The sequence below is a fragment of the Salmo trutta genome, chromosome 1 (assembly GCF_901001165.1).
Source record: "Salmo trutta chromosome 1, fSalTru1.1, whole genome shotgun sequence".
NCBI lineage: Eukaryota > Metazoa > Chordata > Actinopteri > Salmoniformes > Salmonidae > Salmo > Salmo trutta.
Window position 1 is genome coordinate 28,964,556 of NC_042957.1, and position 12,197 is coordinate 28,976,752.

Below are 12,197 nucleotides of genomic sequence, written 5' to 3' on the forward strand. Positions count from 1 at the left end.
AAGTAATGACTTTTCAAATAAGTTACCTTACACGTTATGTTGGCTGACAATTTGTTAGCTACGCTGTGCTTATGAACCACATAGCATATCATTACACCGGTATGTTAGCTAGCTAGCTAGCTAGCTACGTAACGTTAGTAGTTATACATCAAACTTGCCAGTATATTAACTATAGGCTATCTAACTACAAAACGTTTATTGACTTGATTATTCTCGTCATTCTTAGCTTAGCTAAATAGTATTGTCGTTGTGCTTTCTCAATGGACATTCGGGTGCTTTCGTGAATTCGCTCTGGCTATCTATAGGCTGGACAATAGAACGAGTCAAAATTCACCTAAGGCTGAAAAACAGCTTAAGAACTTTGGCTAAACTGGAACATTAGCGCGAGCCCATAGCAAATAAATGGAATCGAACGTTCGCAGAGCCTGTTTCGACTGGTGTGATGCTTAGAATTCCATTAAAAATGTATCCCTTTTTATTTTACCACTACAATCTGTTCGTCAGACGAAACTGGAAAAAAAACTACTTGTGTAGAAAGTAAATATCCGCACCTCGATGGTGTCAACTGTGCTTATGTCTGCGTAATGAAAAAGTAGGGGAAAAATAAAAACTGACTATTTCTGGTCTACTGATCGATGACAAATGAGCTCGCTGCCCAGACTTACACAATTACAAAGAGGAGAATACTCCTGATTAAAATGGTGCCCGTGTAACAGTTTTGCTTCCGTTCCTCTCCTCGCCCTGAACCAGGGACCCTCTGCACACATCGACAAGCCACCCTCGAAGCATCGTTACCCATCGCTCCACAAAAGCCGCGCCCTTGCAGAGCAAGGGGAACAACTACTTCAAGGTCTCAGAGCGAGTGATGTCACCGATTGAAACGCTATTAGGGCGCACCCGCTAACTAGCTAGCCATTTCACACCGGTTAAACCCAACTTGAAAAAAACTAAATATACACAATGAGATATTTGGTGAAATAGACAGGCATGCCTCTCCATAGGAAAACAATTGGGGAAGCTCAGCATTCCAAGGGCAAAAAGTATTTTGGGGCTAGCATTTGAGGACAACCGAGCTAGCTGCCCAGGCTTACATAATTAGAAAGAGGAGATTGTCATGATTAAAATGGCGTCTGACTTGAAAATAATCTAAATATACACATTGCGAGATATTTGGCGAAATAGACAGACATGCCTATATTTCTCCCATAGGAAACAATGGGAAGACCGCAGAGTTCCAATATTATTGTTGTTTACATTTTAACTATAAAACAACGTGAGCAGGTCTTATTGCCAACAATAGCAAAGCAGGCATTGTGACATTGAACAATAAGCTGGGAATAGAACGCTCGGAAAGCGAGTTGGTGCCACGGTGCTCAATAGAACTAATAGGAGCTGGCAGGGTGAAAAATGCACAAAAATAAGGCCAGTTTTTTCACGATTATGTCAAAACGACAGCAAGCAGCTGGGAAATATGGTCATATTATGAAACTGGGCTCCACGGCGGATGCAATGAACTAGTTTTCATCAGAAAAGAACATTGTTAAAAATGTCATGTGTCTAGCCTACTATCTACACGGATTTCAGAGCACTCTCGTCTGAGTGTACCAGAGCGCAGAATAACAGAGCACAGTAGTCTAATAAACAAATAACCACATTTCGTTAATAAAATAAAGATAAAAAAAACTCTTTCAAAATGCAAATGTTGATTTAGTTATGGATCCATAACGAATTACTATAGGAATAAATATCACTGATTTACAGAAATATTGGAACAAAGTTGTCTAATGAAGGCAAACAATTTAGAATCCTCCAATCCTGTAGCCTACTCCCGACAATCACGTTGTACAGCGCCATATTTTCCATTCCATCCTAATGGAAACCCTTAGGGTTTCATTTTTCATTTTCTTTGAATGGAAACACCATAATATTAATCAAATGAATTAATCCACATTTCTTCAAATCAATCCCATATACTATGTTATTACAAAAAAGGTTTTAACTTCTCTGGTAATGCCAATATGGAATACTATCAAATGCTTCTCAAAGATGCCCTCTGGTGGTCAAACTAGCAATAACTTGCAGTAACAGAAGAAATGGCTGTGAATTAAATGACGTGCCACAGAATGCTGCAGCAGCACGCAGGGTGTGTTGCAGTATGATGCAACTTTTAAAGGAGGAACCACTGTATTCAACCTTGAGTCAACATGTTAGAATCACCTTTGGCAGCGATTACAGCTGTGAGTCTTTATGGGTAAGTCTCTAAGAGCTTTGCACACCTGGATTGTACAATACTGGCACATTATTCTTTAAAAAAAATTACAAGCTCTGTCAAGTTGGTTGTTGATCATTGCTAGACATTTTCAAGCTGTGTTTTATTGTCCTGCTGAAAGGTGAATTTGTCTGTTGGAAAGCAGACAACCAGGTTTTCCTCTAGGATTTTGCCTGTGCTTAATTCTATTCCGTAGTTTTTTTAATAAAAAATAAAAAAAACTCCCTAGTCCTTGCCGATGACAAGCATACCCATAACATGATGCAGTCACCACCATGCTTGAAAATATGAAGAGTGGTACTCAGTGATGTGTTGTGTTGGATTTGCCTGAAACATAACGCTTTGTATTCAGGACAAAAAGTTAATTTCTTTGTCACATTTTTGCAGTTTTACTTTAGTATTACTGTATTACTTGAGTGCCTTATTGCAAACAGGATGCATGTTTTGGAATATTTGTATTCTGCACAGGCTTCCTTCTTTTCACTCTGTCATTTAGGTTAATATTGTCACCAATAGGTGACCTTCTTTGCGAGGCACCTCCCTGGTCTTTGTGGTTGTATCTGTGTTCGAAATTCACTGCTCAACTGAGTGACCTTACAAATAATTGTATGTGTGGGGTACAGAGATGAGGACGTCATTCAAAACTCATATTAAACACTATTATTGCACACAGAGTGAGTCTTGCAACTTATTATGTGACTTGTTAAGTACATTTTTACATCTGAACCTATTTAGGCTTGCCACTACAAAGGGGTTGAAAAGGTATTGACTCAAGACATTTCAGCTTTTCATTTTGAATTAACAATTCAAAAAACATAACTCCATTTTGACATTATGGGGTATATTGTGTGTAGGCCAGTAACACAAAATCTCAATCCATTTGAAATTCAGGCTGTAACGCAACAAAATGTGGAAAAAGCCAAGTGGTGTGAATACTTTCTTAAGACACTGTAAATTACGTTTGCTAGAATGGCCACCCCCAAAAAATGTGATGGCCGTGTAGGCCTCTAAAATTGGTTTATGATCAAGTTTGCTATAAATGTAGATATTTTATTAAATAGTGATCCATTGACCATGAACGTTTGCTAGTTATGGCCTCTTTCACCATGATCCCTAGTGATTTTGTTGCCATTCAGCCCCATTGAGCAATATGGCGTGTTTCAAATTCAAATAGTTCCAGTTTCATGCGCCATCGGGAGTTTTTCATAGGAATGCGTGGATGACGTCAGCACTATCACCATCTACTGGTTTTAATGTCTATGACGACATCTTATCCTTGTCATACTGCATGACATCTCTGAACATGGCAACATCATGCACGGATGGAGAGTCAGTGAGCAGCACACACAAGTGTAAACAGGAACATGTTTTACGCAGATTATCAACGATGAGTCTTAACTCCACCCGAGCTGGTCGGATGGAAACGTGACCTTTAATAACGCGCGGGGGAGCACGGGTTTGTGACGCAGCCACCAGTCAGTCATGTTAAGACCTGTGCTGACATTAGTCGTGGCTTTCCTGTGAAACACCCACCTGACACCTCCAACCTGCCCTCTCTAATCTCCACCTGTCTAGGTTCTGGGGTATTTGTTGTGGTGTATTTCCTCACGTTCCTGTAGAAACTTAGTACAGTCCCTTAACAACAAACAGCCAGCCAGTTCAAATAGCCTTGTCAAATGCTTGGGGATATTTCATTAGAAATGCATAGGATACTTTTACACACATTGGCCAGAATGGTATTGTTTCCTCGGCTTCACTCCTGCCTGTCTCTAGAATACACTTGAGGTGAAACAATTGGAGCTAGAAGCACCTTCAGAGCCACATTCCAGAACTTTCCAGGCTAAACCCTGCGTTATTGTCACCACAGAGGTGTGTTCTGGCAGACGACAGATGAGCAGCATGTACAGTATGGCAGTGACCATTTACCACAGATTGCATCACAGTCAGTGGTGTATCAGAGAAAACTTTAATCATATTTCCTGTGATAAGGGTGTGCCATGGGGTGCGAGAGTATCTTAATGAAATCTGACGTGGGATTGTGACAATCAGCCAAGAGCATCCTGCCAAGGTTAATAACAACTCCTGCCTTTTTCAACAGCAGGGTTCAATCTTGACAGTTTGTTCATTTGATTTCGCCCCCTCTCTGAATCCTTCTGGGAGAATAATTGAAATAATTTTCAATATCCCCAGTGCCTCCAGGTAAAGTCATGGACAATTTGTGTTCTCAAAGAACAAGCATTTTTCTTCACCACAAGATAAAATAATTTCCTGTCTTGACTAGTTCTAGCCTAGTTATTCTCTCCATAAATTACACATTTGCTAACAAAGAATGAGTTTTCAGACTTCCTGTCTTGCAAGCCCTCTGCGGCACAACTTTGTTTGAATTCTTGCAGTACGTTTGCTAACCACTTACAGGTACTGTAGCGTTGTCAGAGTAAGCGTTTTCTGTTAAGCCTGTAGTGCCATTTCAGTCCCTATCTGAGGTCCACCAGATAAGGCTGAAGCGGTTTTCTAAAATAACATATTGTTAAGGTTCCTCCCAGTCCCACTACCTATTGGAACTAAGCCCTGGAGCCCAGGGCCGTAGCCATCTGTTCTGCAGCATGGCCCAGCCTGCCACCTGATAAATCAGAGAAATCAAATAACTTCTAACCCCTGGATTATGGCACAACACATGCAGACATTGCAGTGCACTATATTCCCCTCTCTGGCAGGGGTATTAACACATCACAGCAGTCTGAGCCCATCCTCTGAGTGATCTCTCTATAGAGAGAGATTCACTGGGGAGAGGGGACGGACGGGACCACCTGGCACGGCTGGGAGAAACACATTCCTTCAAGTGCTGTCATCACTTTACACAGAGCAGCCCGCTCCATTGCAGAAGTAAACACGGTGCTGGGAGCTAGCTGGAGCTAAATCAGAGGTGGAATGAAACCAAAGTGAAACATGCGCCAGTGGCCAGGTTAACTGGGCAGTGCTTGGGTAACGGGGGGGGGGGGGGGGGGGGGGGGGCTACCACTCTGGCTCCAACTGGCTCTTGGCTCCAGATCCTTCTGTAAAGGCAGTCTTGTTGAACCTATGTGGGAATCTGAATCATCAAGATACACTACATGGCCAAAAATATGTGGACACCTACTCGTCGAACATCACACCCCACACTAATTTGAAGGGGTGTCCACATCCTTTTGGCCATGTAGTGTACAACGTACTCATTAGTAACATAATATATTACATGATCTACATCAATGAGGAAACAGAGTTTAACTGTACTGTGTTGTGTTGGTCTAACCTAACCTATATTGTTGTAGTTTGAGAGCCTACAGCTAGATCCAACTCGGTTCATCAGCTCAGTACTTAAATTAACCTATAAAATGAGACTGCTTTGCACATAGTACCTTTTTCTCCTTGGAACAATGTTATGGGTACATAATAATAAAACATGTGTCCCCATAATATTCCGTTTTCAGGTGCTTTTGTCTATAAACCCATTATCGGACTCATTAGCAAAGCTAAGGACAAAGGATTGGTCAAGGCCAGTTACTTCAGAAATATATGCATCTTAATACCCGCATGATATTGTCTTGAATTATAATGAACTGGTTGCTATGGAAGCAATAGCCTACTTACAGTCCTGACAGCCATCCTCTATAAAATGAAACAGACAGTAAAATACAGCTCTCACACAGGCAGTCATACAACAAAAAATAATTTTACAGAATGGATTTTATTCAAGCGATGTGACACAATATCTGATGTAAACTGACCAATGAAGTGAGTCTTATAATATTGTACAGAAATATAAATCACATTGATATTAGGTTACCTTTCAAATAGATAAATACAGTAGGCTAAAATATGGCTCCTCAGCTTGAAACACCCTTGCATCCAAATGTTAATTGCTGCATCACTTACAGTATTCAGGTGAGAGATAGAAACAAACATGTACTACTGTGCTGTAAGGCTGAGAAATATGAATGTCTTGCATCTCAATGAGCTGCAAAATACTGTAGTGTCGACCTACTCTGAATGACACTGCAAACGCTATGAATCAGGACCTTACCGCAAGGAATAGGAGACAATGTTTTCACCAGACTAGAGCATCAGCGACAGACAATGGAGCTGCCTTCTGAAGGACAGGTTAGATTTATCCCTATTCAGACCATGTCCACTACCTCAATGTTCCGACTGAGTTATGACCTGGACAAGAGGGCACTTACCACTAGTCTTCAATCAGATGAAGTCTGTGTCTGTTTGACAAGGAGGAACAAGAAAATACATTTCTTAACAGATGTTGCACAGAGGGGCTGCTGGTGTCTCCGAAACACAAGAACCTGGCCACACCCTGTTTGGGTTAGTTGGAGGTAGGATGCAACAGCTGTATTGCTCCTTCCTGTATGACCAAGCCTTTGAATTGGTTGTCATATTGAAAACCGCAAGGTTAGAGTATAAAAATACTAGCCTGGTGGCCCAGTCTGCCTTGCGCTTTAGCCAACTAACTCACATATAATGTAGTGAAGTATGAAACCCTGCCACAAGGAAAAGCTGTGCCCACTTCAAAGAGTTAATAGCCCATATGAGGTCAGGTTATAAACTCAGCAAAAAAAAGAAACATCCCTTTTTCAGGACCCTGTCTTTCAAAGATATTTCATAAAAATCCAAATAACTTCATAGATCTTCATTGTAAAGGGTTTAAACACTGTTTCCCATGCTTGTTCAATGAACCATAAACAACTAATCCAAATAATGCACCTAACACTAATTGCTTACAGACAGAGGGAATTAATGTCACAGTTATGAAAACTTAAGACACTAGAGGCCTTTCCACTGACTCTGAAAAATACCAAAAGAAAGACACCCAGGGTCTCTGCTCATCTGCTTGAACGTGCATTAGGCATGCTGCAAGGAGGCATGAGGACTGCAGATGTGGGCAGGGCAATAAATTGCAATGTCCGTACTGTGAGACGCCTAAGACAGTGCTACAGGGAGACAGGACAGAGAGCTGATCATCCTCGCAGTGGCAGACCACGTGTAACAACACCTGCACAGGATCGGTACATCTGAACATCACACCTGCGGGACAGGTACAGGATGGCAACAACAACTGCCCGAGTTACACCAGGAACGCACAATCCCTCCATCTGTGCTCAGACTGTCCGCAATAGGCTGAGAGAGGCTGGACTGAGGGCTTGTAGGCCTGTTGTAAGGCAGGTCCTCACCAGACATCACCGGCAACAACGTCGCCTATGGGCACAAGCCCACCGTCGCTGGACCAGACAGGACTGGCAAGTGCTCTTCACTGACGAGTCGCGGTTTTGTCTCATCAGGGGTGATGGTCGGATTCGGGTTTATCGTCGAAGGAATGAACGTTACACCGAGGCCTGTACTCTGGAGTGGGATCGGTTTGGAGGTGGAGGGTCCGTCATAGTCTGTGGCGGTGTGTCACAGCATCATCGGACTGAACTTGATGTCACTGCAGACAATCTCAACGCTGTGCGTTACAGGGAACACATCCTCCTCCCTCATGTGGTACCCTTCCTGCAGGCTCATCCTGACATGACCCTCCAGCATGACAATGCCACCAGCCATACTGCTCATTCTGTACGCGATTTCCTGCAAGACAGTAATGTCAGTGTTCTGCCATGGCCAGCGAAGAGCCCGGATCTCAATCCCAATGAGCATGTCTGGGACCTGTTGGATCGGAGGGTGAGGGCTAGGGCCATTCCCCCCAAGAAATGTCCGGGAACTTGCAGGTGCCTTGATGGAAGAGTGGGGTAACATCTCACAGCAAGAACTGGCAAATCTGGTGCAGTCCATGAGGAGGAGATGCACTGCAATACTTAATGCAGCTGGTGGCCACACCAGATACTGACTGTTACTTTTGATTTTGACCCCCCCTTTGTTCAGGGACACATTATTACATTTCTGTTAGCCACATGTCTGTGGAACTTGTTCAGTTTATGTCTCAGTTGTTGAATCTTGTTATGTTTTTGTTATGTTCCTACAAATATTTGCACATGTTAAGTTTGCTGAAAATAAACGCAGTTGACAATGAGAGAACGTATCTTTTTTTGCTGAGTTTAGATGGGTTGGTTGTTTAGCAACAAAACCGACGTCTGCGTAGCTATGTTGAAAAACAGACAGGGTTGGCTTAGACTGTTCACAACATGTAAACTATATTTAGTCTCCAAATGTTTAATGAAAACATAAATAAATTTGCACAAAGAGCACTTGTTGTCTCTCAAATACATCGATACAGTTGTTGGTTAGCTAGCTAGGCGAATTTTAGATACAATGAGCTGAAACGAGCCACCTACGATTCCCCACAAGGCAGCTTCTGTGAATTGTTGCTAACTATCTGACGTTCAGAATTATAACAACGCATACCTCCTTCTGGTAACATTGCGCGTGCAATATTTTTGTGACTTTGTCAGCCAACTCGTCTATAGGCTAATATGGAACCACTAACTCTCATCTTCACTTCAATGGATCTTGCTCCTAGTGTGGATGGGCAACCTGGTCTCAGAACATTTTCTATAAGTAAATCCGCAACACTACATTTAGTATGATATGTTACGTTTCGTATGGTATGTATTAATTTGCGGATGTACATCACCCATTTCGTATGATATCTTACGAATTACAATTCGTATTACAGTAACAGTCAAAAGTTGACACACCTACTCATTCAAGGGTTTTTCTATATTTTTACTATTTTCTACATTGTAGAATAATAGTGAATAGGTCAAAATTATGAAATAACACATGGAATCATGTAGTAAGCAAAAAGTATTAAACAAATAAAAATTTATTTGAGATTTGAGATTCTTCAAAGCAGCCACCCTTTGCCTTGACAGCTTTGTACGTTCTTGGCATTCTCTCAACCAGCTTCATGAGGTAGTCACTTGGAATGCATTTCAATTAACAGGTGTGCCTTGTTAATTTGTGGAATTTCTTTCCTTCTAGCTGGCTAGGGTTTTAGCTAGGCTAGGGTTTAGGGTTAGGGTTAAGTTTAGGAGTTAGGTTAAAGGGTTAAGGTTATGGTTAGGGTTAGCTAAAAGGGTTAAGGTTAGGGTTAGAGTATAGGTATGCTAAAAGGGTTAAGGTTAGGTAGGGGAAGTGTTAGCTAACATGCTAAGTAGTTGCAAAGTAGCTCAAAAGTAGTAAATAGATGAAGTTGCTAAATAGCTGAAGTTGCCTGTGATGACATTCGAACTTGCAACCTTTGCGTTGCTAGACACTCGGGTTATACGCCCACCCATCCACCCCGACCACTTTTGCTCTTCCCTTAAGTAACCATCTGTTTTATTTAAATTTTAGTCATTTAGCAGACGCTCTTATCCAGAGCGACTTACAGCAGTGAATGCATACATACAGCAGTGAATGCATACATTTCATACATTTTTTTTTCTTCTGTACTGGTCCCCCATGGGAATCGAACCCACAACCCTGGCGTTGCAAACACCATGCTCTACCAACTGAGCCACACGGGACCAGTGTAACCATACCAATCGTAACATACTAATTTGAGTGTCCGGGATTAACATTTACTATGTTATGTGTAGTCTATTAGACCAGGCTGGGATGGAATACTTGCTTCCTAAATTACCTTGTAGAAAAACATAGGTTATATTAAAATGGGTAATAATTAAATGTTCTTAATTTGAAAATGGCCCTCACACCATCAATTCATTCCAGCTGGTGGTATAAACAGCTGTCAGCACCGAGGGTTAAAATGTATTATTATTGAGCACTAGTGCAAGATTATGTGAGTACTACTGTAAGAACGTTCCGTGTTCAATGTTATGTTTGCATACATATGACCAAACTAGGCATATCATTATGTAAGAACTGAATAATTCCGAGCTATATATATAAAATAATTGTAACATGTTGCGTTTTGTATAATCAGAGCATTGATTCGCTGATGCAGGATGCGAGGACTGGGCTACCTCCTCAGCACCCGAGCCTTGACAAGTGCAGCAGCATCACAACACCTCATTAAAGACCGGTCCATTGGTACTCGATTATCTATAACAGTAACAATCCTTACCTTTGTCAGCTGTGCTATTTTCTTGCTCATTTTGAGGTGTAGATCTTGGGTATATTCCATGGTGATGCCCGACTGGTAAGACATTGTAGAGGATGAGCCAGAATTATATTTCCCTGCTCCGGACGATGGATTGCCAGCTGCAGGGCTGTAGTATTGCTGCCAACCCGCTCCAGTCGCCATCTTCACGATCCTTCAAATGTTGTTACTAGAAGAATGTGATGTATCAATGACAATAGCACAAAGGTCAAAGCAGGTTCCCCTGCAACAGGATCTTTCTCCTCAAATCCGTAAAATAAAAATACATCAAGACATACTGCTTGATAATATCAATGTCTGTCATTTTCTGCAGGTCAAAACGAATGCAATACAGTTGCTGTTAGCGTAACGTTTTAATAACACATGAAAATCGAGTACAACAAAAACGCAATTAACACTGCCTACCGTCTTCATCAAAGAAACGTTGCCGTGTGTTTCATGAAGGGGTCCTCAGCATTAGCTAGCCAACGTCAGCTAACGTTAAGTGTGGCAGTAGCGTTCCTTTGACCACACTCAAATTATTGATATTCTTCGCTTTGTATTTGACAAGCAAGGAGTCACCTGGCACGGTGTTGAATTGATGTTACTAACGTTGAACCCGGTATTTTGCACCGGAGAACGCCGGTCCGTAGAGGGGTTTCTTCAATGCATAGCTAGCTTGTATCAGCTCTTGTGTGTGTAAGTGCGTGTGTGGCTCTCTGACAGGCTGAGTGGTTGCTGTATTGCTGAAGACTCTGTTACCAAGGATGACTTCAACAGTTTACGTTACTGTCAATGACGTCAGTTCCGTTCGTTTTCACTCTCTCCCATCGCTTTCAATGATGCGCTGATTTTTTTTGGGGGGGGGTATAGCTGCGATGGGATCAGAGTCAGGTGACACGTGCACTTGTCACGTTCTGACCATAGAAAGCTTTTATTTTCTATGGTAGAGTAGGTCAGGGCGTGACAGGGGGTTTTGTCTAGTTTATTTATTTCTATGTTGGTTCTAGTTTCTTTTTTCTATGTTGGGGGTTTTGTCTAGTTTCTGTATTTCTATGTGGGGTTATAGTTTCTGTATTTCTATGTAGTTTTTTTGGGATGATCTCCAATTAGAGGCAGCTGGTCATCGTTGTCTCTAATTGGGGATCATATTTAAGTTGTTGGTTTGCCCACTAGGTTTTGTGGGAGATTATTTTGAGTAAGTGTATGTTGCAGCTCTTCGTCACGTTTTGTTTATTTGTATGTCTTGCATAGTTTCACAGTTATAATAAAATGTGGAACGATACACACGCTGCGCTTTGGTCCCATTCTTCAGACAGCCGTGACAGCACTACATTTCAATAGTGTTAATCAAAACATTAAAAAAATATTGTTGAATGTTTGTTTGTATATGTGTGTGTGTGTGTGTAGCCTGTTTGTGCATGTTGCAAGAACACATTCATTATGGGATGTGTGTGTGTGAGGAGGACAGCCGTGACAGCACTACATTTCAATAGTGTTAATCAAAACATTAAAAAAATATTGTTGAATGTTTGTTTGTATATGTGTGTGTGTGTGTGTAGCCTGTTTGTGCATGTTGCAAGAACACATTCATTATGGGATGTGTGTGTGTGAGGAGGACAAAGCTGGTCATCAATCAAGCTTGCTGTATGCATGCCTGGAGTACTTTTTGGAACATTTCCACTGCGCTGGTCTTAAATCCCTGCACATAGGAAGAGAATCCTGAAGCAGATTGAAGATCCCACTCAAACCATAGTTCAGTTCATAGTCCTTCCTCTAATTCTGATTCTTCTGTCTGATTTCTTATACTCTATATTTCTCTTATGCTTGTGACCAAGACAGAGAGCAAACACACGTTAGCCT

At 41.6% G+C, this 12,197-nt stretch overlaps 1 protein-coding gene across 5 annotated transcripts in view; it reads right to left on the reverse strand.

Annotated features, from left to right (window-relative positions):
- Positions 1 to 11,093, reverse strand: part of LOC115193349 (protein FAM184A) — a 167,310-nt gene extending 156,217 nt beyond the window's left edge. For 3 of the 5 annotated variants that reach the window (XM_029752102.1, XM_029752099.1, XM_029752097.1), the window contains exons 1-2: positions 10,761 to 11,093; positions 10,320 to 10,524 (exon numbers count right to left, since the gene is read on the reverse strand). In XM_029752102.1, coding sequence (XP_029607962.1) covers positions 10,320 to 10,499 — 180 coding nt within the window. In that variant the 5' untranslated portion in view covers positions 10,500 to 10,524; positions 10,761 to 11,093. The remainder of the gene's footprint in view (positions 1 to 10,319; positions 10,525 to 10,760) is intronic. The other 2 variants (XM_029752109.1, XM_029752098.1) reach the window with 2 other exon arrangements.
- Positions 11,094 to 12,197: the final 1,104 nt, after the last annotated feature.